Consider the following 7,440-nt stretch of genomic DNA (forward strand, 5'->3'; position numbering starts at 1 on the left):
TTTAAGCCTGGCCATGTTCCTACAGGCCTGTGCTGTGTCTGAGGGAGTCTGTGAGTTTCCTGTGGCCCCAGAGAGCAGCACTGTCTCTCCCAGGCCAGGCTTTGGGGCTGCCAGCTGGGTAGCTGCTCTGCTTACCACCTGAGTCACAGCTCAGCCACAACAGGACCTGTGAGTGGCAGAAGCCCTGAACACAAAGGCTGTCTGCTAAGGCTGTGGGGGCAGGTGGCTGAGCCTGCTCCGGGACATGTCCCTCCCCGCCAGGACGCCACCCCTGACTCCGCACTGAATGTACTTCATTCCACTGGGGTCACCAATTTATTGAGTTCATCTAGAAGGTGGGCTCTCTGATAAACCGCAGAAGCCGCCACCCGGTGCACTAGGGACTGTGACCGGGCTTGTTACCTTGCCGCCCCAGTCCGCCAGGCTCCAAGGCAGCCCCTTCCTGCAGAGTGGGGCAGGAGGCGGCCAGGTCCTCTGCCACAGCCACCAGGTGTGGCTCACCAGAAGGAATCACACTGGAAACAGGACTAGCTCACAGAGCAGTGAGCGGCTCTGGGCTGGGGAGCTTCTGGAAGATGCCCCAAGTAGCTGGCTGTGCAGTGAGGGGCGAGCACCCAGGGCCTTGCGGCTGGGGATGCTTGGGAATTGGGTAGGGGCTGACCGGGGAAGCAGCTTTAGAACAAGAGATAAGTACCTGGGCTCCCCTGACAAAGAGCGGTGGGGCTGGCCCCTGGAGCCCCCACCGCCAGTCCCGTTCCGGTCACCAGTCATCACCTTGGATCCCTGATGTATTGGGACAAGAAAGCACCCCTGGCTGGGCGTGGGGTCGGGCCTCGGCCCTGTGCTCGCGCCGCTGCCACTCCCGCCTCGTGGGCCAGGCGCACACACAGCCTCCCTTAGCCTGGTCCTCGCGCTCAGCCGGCTAGCTGGCCACGGTCCGCCTTGGGATGCAGCCCTCCATCTCCAGCGCCTCGGGCCAGCCTTCGTACTTATTGGTGTGCTTACTGTTCTTCACGTGCTGTGGGGGTCAGGGGAGCAGGAAGTTACAGCCTCGGCCTTCAGGCGCAGGGGACAGAGTTTTCAATCCTCTGGGGCCAGTATCAATCGACCGTGCACCGTTGCGGCACTCGCCCCCTCTGTCTGTCTTGGCTCCTTGATTCTCTCACCTAAAGATGGCAATAACTGCACTGGCCTGCCCCCCTCACAGGTGGAGTGTGAGGGGGTCAACTTCTCTGGGCCTGGCACACACCAGGAAGGTAAGGAGGGGGTGTGTGAGTGTGTCCCCGCCTTCACCCAGCCCACACGGAGCTGCCGGAAGCTGCGGGAAAAGCAAGGTCAGGCGGGTGTTTCTTCTTTGGGGGCTAAGCTGCTCTTTTGGCAGCTAGAGCCTTCCAGAAACCACTGGAACAGCCTGTTTGTCTTGTCCTGCTGTGGAGAGCAGGCCTTAGGGACAGTATGGCTTTCACAGGGCTGGCAGGCTCCCGAAGATGAGGATGGCGCCTAGGGCTGGCCGGCCAGCCCCTCGCATAGGGCCTGACACATGTGGCCCCAGAGGAGCAGTCGGCCGGATGGAGCCAGGGCTGGTGGGAAAAGGGCGTGCAGGGTGAATCGGGGTGCTGGGTTTTGGCGGGGATGGGACAGGATATCTTGAAGATGTTTGGGAGAAAAGTTTCTTAGTTGTGAATCTTGCCAATGTGAAAGCTTTGTCATCTAAAGACTCTTTAGGGCGAAATCCATACAGGATGGAAAAAATCAAAGTCACCGCCCCTCCCTGTGCAGACTGGGATGGGGCCAGGGCTGGCCCGGGTTGGGGTGCTAGGGCAGAATTCAGGAAAGGCAGCAGCGTGAACAGAAGGGGACCTCACGGGATGCAGGCAGAGGTGGCAGGCCAGCTGCTCTGGGCTGGGAAGCAGAGGTGGCAGGCCATTCGCCCATACCTGCTCAAAGGGGCTCTTGTTCTGCACGCCCTTGGCCCCCACGAACACCCAGCTATCTCGGAAGGCCAGGTCCTTGACGTTCTTGCTGCCTAGATCGCTGAAAAGCTTTCTGGTCTCTTCATTCATCCTGCCGCACAGAAGGAAGGGATGTGAGTCGTCACCGTGGGAGGGCGAGGGCTGAGGCTGGCCTCAGCGATCACTTACTTGGTAGCTGGGTCGTCGTAGGATGCCACAAACACCAGGGTGCCTTCATGCAGTGGCCGAATAAACTTCAGCAGGTCGTTGACATCTTGGAGGACAGGTCCCATTGAACACAGAATATCAGGTACCACTGAGCACCCCTCCCCAACCAACCCCTGTCCTCCGAACGAGAACACTTAAAGTAGGGATCAGGCCAGGGACACGGTCCACTAAGAGTCACCAAGGAAGTACAGGGGTAAACTGGCATACGAAGCTAGGGCCGTCCACATGATGACACACCTGTCCCTCCCCTGCCCTTTCTGAACCCAAGGAAGTGCTCGAGAAGCTGCCAGTGAATGGACAGAGAGAGCAACGTTTTAAGGGAGGGACACCCCAGCCATTCTGCTGCTCGGCCAAAAGCTGGGGACCCATGGTGGCCACTCACCTCCTGCCCACATGTCAAAGGCCCGGGCCTCGATGAGATCACCGCTGACCCCTGGGGCAAGAGGGAGAACAGGGATCCTCCTGGGCAAGCCATCGAGGCAACTCCGCCCTACTCCCTCGGTCCCCCCAGACCAGGCTCACGGCATGGCACGGCATAGCCACTGAGTGCTGTTCTTCTGGAAGCTTTAGAAATATCCCTCTATACCCATGACCCTTGTTCACATAGCTGCAGCCCACCTAAGGCTGCAGAGCTTCTGCCTGGCATTTGAGGCCCTCCGGGGGCTCCCCACGAAGCACCCTTCCACTTCTTGGAAACTTCTAATTTTTTACTGCTACCATGCTTTTTTTTTCATTGGGTCACTTATGTGGGGCCTTCAGCTAGCGCAGAGCCCTTCCCTGCCTCCCTGGACACTCTGGAGGGCAGGGGGGAGGGGTGGGCCAACACAATACCCAGATGACTCCTCGTGGGGAGCAGCCACAGCAGGGCTCTGCCTTCCTGGACTGAACTGTCACCCCACATCCCAGGGGACTCACCATTCACCAGAGCGATGTTCAGTCCACGGCCCACATTGTCTTTGACACTGCTCATGAGCCTAGCAGGGGGACAGAGCCCTCAAGTGGCATGTCTGCTCCGCTTACCCTCACATGGCCCTCGGCCCTTGCAGACCCAGCTTCCAACCCCCCATTCCGTCCCCCACCCCACCCCGTGCACCCCAAGGAGCTTACATCTTGTCCTCGAGGCAGATCTTGGGTCCGATGACATTGGCAGCCCCGCTGACCATGCGGAAGGCCAGGTGCTCTTCAGGACATGGCTGGGGCAGCCCACACTTGTACTTCCTGGCCCGCGGCTCTGGGCAGGGACAGAAAGGGTGACCCATGGGCCTGACCCTGGGGTCACCCAAGATCTGAGAGGGGAGGTCGGGACCAGCCCCTAGGGAGGAATGAGTGACCACAGAGCAAGGGACCACTGTGGGGAGGGGACATGGCTCAGGTAGAGGCCAGGGACACTTCCACAGACACTTTGTATCTACTGGGATGGCCTCAGGGCAAAGTGACAGGGACACCAGGGGACTTTTCTGCCACTCGTTGAAGAGAAAGAAGGAGCAGTGGGGGAGGGCAATGGCACAGATGAGCACATGGCCAGACGGACTGCCGAAGAGAGCTCCCGGTCCACACGGGTGGCGGTGGGAAGACAGGAGGAGGATGGCCTCTGTCACAGGTTGAACTGTGTCCCCATGAAAGATTTGTTGAAGTTCTAACTCTCAGTACCTCTTAATGTCACCCTATTTGGAAACAGGGTCACTGAAGATATGATCCATTAAAATGAGATCATCCTGGAGTAAAATGGCCTTAAATCTAATGACAAGTGTGACTTGCGGATCCACTCAACCCCATCCGCAGAAGCCCGGAACACAGATGTGCTTATCAGGAAAGGCGTGGGAGATCCTTAGAGCTTAGATCCTCAAAGGTTTCTGAGAATTTTATAACAGCACAAACGCTGCTGGCCTGGACTGAAAGGGACAGAGACGGGATGGAAGGAGGGGTGACACGGATGGCAGAGCGCTGGCTGCAGAGGCCAGAGGTAACACAGGCCCAGAGGGAGGGTAAGACCATCCCCCCACTTCCAAAGGGCGCCCCCCGCCGCCACTGGTGGGCCCAGAGGACAGACAATCGGGCCACAGAGGACTCTTCTCAGGCCTTGAGCCCTAATGGCATTTGCCCTGCTGGGTTTTGGACTTGCTTGGGACTGGTGACCCCTTTATTCCTTCCAATATTTCCCCTTCGGAATGAGACTGTCTATTCTACTCCATGCCTATCCTACCAGTGTGTTCTGGAAGCAGGCGACCTGTGTTCTAGCTTCACAGCACGCAAGCAGCTCCAGCAGGCTGTGAGGGCCAGTGGGGGCGGGGCTAAGTGGAGACTAGAAGCCCTGGATCCCGAAAGTTGTATGAGGGGCGGGCCCAGGGGAGGAGCAGGGAAATGACGGGAACCTTACCTGCGGTCACTGAGCTCTCTGGGCCTGTGGGCAAAGATAATTGCTTCTGTTAGCGAGGAGGCCTCCTGGGGCCTGCACCATGAAGTCAAGGTGGTCGGGCAGCAGCCTCGGGGACCAAGGGCTAAGCTAGGCTGACCTTGGCACGTTCCTGCTCAACTCTAAACGATGTTCAGATGCAAAGCTCCCTGCTCCAGGAAAAGGGTAAATTGGAAGTGTAAAGTACTCAGGTGACTCGTCACTAGTACCACATCGGAGCTCAGTGGAAAGCATGTAGGGAGCCCCCAGGCCATCGACCGCAGTGTTTCGCAGAAGTCCCCCCACCCTTCACTTAGGCCCCCCGACTCCACTGTGTGGTAGGGGAAAGGCTGCGCTGGATGCCAGGAGACAGACTGAGGGTACTAGGTGGCCTGCCAGTAAGAGACAGAAAACCCAGGCCCCTGCCCCCGCCCTTAGCCTCAGCCTGCAGGCGCAGGTGGCCGGCCCGGTGGCCTCTGTAGCGGGGCGAGGAAGAGTCCCACACTCACTGGTGAAGAGTTGCTGGATGCGAGGAAAGCGGCTGCCGGGCCCACCCAGGAGGATGCTCAGTGCGATCCAGGTGACGCCCACGGTGACAATCAGGGCCACGATTCGGAAAGGGCCTGGAGGCAGGACAGACAAGGCGAGGTCACCTCAGATGCCAGTGAGCTCCCAAATGACCCTAGGGCCTCTCGCGACCAGATCTCCCCATCCGCTTGGGAAGAAGTGACCAGAGCACAGGAAGGTGGAGACCTGTCACCAGCCACCAGGCCAGAGAGGGGGACTCGAGCGCCTGGCAGGCGGAAGGAGGAAACTGAGTCCCAAGTGCAAGGCTCCGGCTTGGTTCTCCCTGTCCAGACACTGAGCTCTCTCCCCTAACTTCCTCCTCCTCCCGTCACCTCCCCAAAGTCATCTACGCTGGCTCTTTCCACGGTCTCACCTCCCGCTCTCAAGCTACTCCAGCCTGGCCTTGCTTCCATCACCCCACCGGAACAGGTGACCTTCTTGGTGTCAACTCCCCAGGTCACCTGTCAGCCCTGATCTTGATCTCTCAGGTGGGTGCTCAGGCCCTCCCGCTAGAAACGCTTTTCCGCTGGCCTCCAGGACAATGCGGTGACCCTATCTGGACACCCCTCGTCCTCCTTGCTCAGATCGTCCTCCTCTACCCTCCCCCGAAAAGCTACTTCTCGGTCCCAGGCTGCTTTCCCTTCCTATACTTTCCCCTCCTCTCCCTACCTTTCCTATAAGTGCTGTCATCTACTCCCGGCCTTGAATTAACCCCCAGGGAGTAGCGGTTCTATTTTCCTGCCCCAGCTGCAGGCTGCACTGTCCCAGCCAGTCCCTCACTAGGCAGCTGCACTGAAACACATTCCTAACCTTATCAGGTCTGAACTCCGGTCCTTGAGTTCTGCTCTCCACCCGCCAAGGTGTCGATCCCTGAGTCATCTTCACCTTCCCTGGCAAGGCGACAGCGGGGCGAGCACCAGGTTCGTGTCTAACGCCACAGCCACTTTGCTCAGTTTCTCCTCTAAGACCACAGCCTCTTCGCCTGTGCACCCAGCCCCCACACTCCCTGGGGCCTCTGTCCAATTCATTTTCCAAACAGCAGCCAGTTATCCGAGTTGGGAGATTGTGACTATCCTAATGCTCATCTCACAGCTCGACGAGCTGAAATCCTGAGAAGTTAAAGGATTCGTTCAAGGTCATAGAATGAGTGCTTGTGCAGAGTCGTCCGTCTCCTAAAGCAAACCCAGTGGTCCACCTGAGACACAGGCCTCGAGATACCTAGGCCTCCGGCGGGGTCCCCTTTTCAACTCCTTTCCATTCACTGTGGAAGCCACCCACCTGCCAACCTCATGTCCACCTCTCCGGCTGGGTTGGGGCCGCCGGCAGGAGTACTGTTTGGGGACCGTGCGCTCTGGAGGCAACAAAGCAGAAGAGCAGATTTGAGCGGGGGTCGGGGATGAGCCAGTGCTGGGCCCCTGCTGCGGGACGGGCGCGATGGGTGCACCGACCACCCGACCAGGCTGCGCGGGAATGCGGAGAGTAGCCCTGTGGGGACAGGATTCGGAAACACGTTGGCTCACGATCGATCGTGCCCACGGGAGCCTTGGGGGCTGGACAGTGGATGTGGTTCTCTCGGACGCGGGGCCCTCGCATGGGAAGCTCCTTGGGGCCGGCGATGCGAGCTGGGCAGGATGCAGACTTGCCTGGCCGTGGGAAGATGCGCGCTCAGTCCGAGGCACCCCTGTTAGGCTGGCCGCCCCGCTCTGCTCCGCGACAAGAGACAAGAAAGCTATGGGAAAACGGCCCCACAGGCCCCGCAGGCCCCGCAATGGCGGCTCAGGGCGGGGCCACAGCCCTCGGGCGCCACCCCTGCCATAAACTAGTGGGGTGCCTCTCCGCGGCCAGGTTGGGTGGGTCAGCAGAAGCCCCGCCCCCATCCCTGAGCAGCCCCGCCCTCTCTGTGGTGGGAGGGGCCGCGCTGGCTCCGCCTCTGATGTGCGTTCAGGCCACCAAATGGGAGGAGCCTTATCTGCCCCGCCTCTAACCCTATGTATGCCCCGCTCCAGAAGTCTGACTCTGGTGGGGAATTCCAGCTTCCCAGACCTGGAGGGCTGTGGTTATGCTGGTCGGATTTCTTTTTTTTTAAGGGTTTTTTTTCTTTTTTTTAAAGGGTTTTTTCCTCCCAATTACAGTTGATATTCAATATTATTTTATATTAGTTTCAGGTGTACAACATGGTGGTTAGACATTTATATATAACCTGGTTTATTTAGCCCCATAAGTCCAGTACCTGGCACCAACCTTAGTTATTACAATATTATTGACTATATTCTCTATGAGGTGCTTTTCATCCCCGTGACT

General features: G+C 58.6%; 1 protein-coding gene across 3 annotated transcripts; it reads right to left on the minus strand.

The window, feature by feature from the left end:
- Positions 1–296: 296 nt before the first annotated feature.
- FAM3A (FAM3 metabolism regulating signaling molecule A) lies at positions 297–6,968 on the minus strand. 3 transcript variants are annotated; one of them, XM_039867003.1, is made up of 10 exons: positions 6,783–6,968; positions 6,418–6,490; positions 5,082–5,195; positions 4,558–4,581; positions 3,288–3,411; positions 3,096–3,154; positions 2,563–2,613; positions 2,142–2,226; positions 1,938–2,064; positions 297–1,318 (listed from the first exon to the last, which is right to left on the minus strand). In XM_039867003.1, exons 2-10 carry the CDS (start codon positions 6,428–6,430, stop codon positions 1,202–1,204), a joined length of 714 nt encoding a protein of 237 aa, XP_039722937.1. In that variant the 5' UTR covers positions 6,431–6,490; positions 6,783–6,968; the 3' UTR covers positions 297–1,201. The 3 variants fall into 3 exon arrangements, with proteins under 3 accessions (XP_039722937.1, XP_039722939.1, XP_039722938.1); XM_039867005.1 differs by having other exon boundaries at positions 297–1,166; positions 6,783–6,967; XM_039867004.1 differs by having other exon boundaries at positions 297–1,018; positions 6,783–6,964.
- Between the last annotated feature and the right edge of the window lie 472 nt (positions 6,969–7,440).

The sequence above is a fragment of the Pteropus medius genome, unplaced genomic scaffold (genome assembly GCF_902729225.1).
Source record: "Pteropus medius unplaced genomic scaffold, Ma_sr-lr_union100, whole genome shotgun sequence".
Taxonomy (NCBI): Eukaryota; Metazoa; Chordata; class Mammalia; order Chiroptera; family Pteropodidae; genus Pteropus; species Pteropus medius.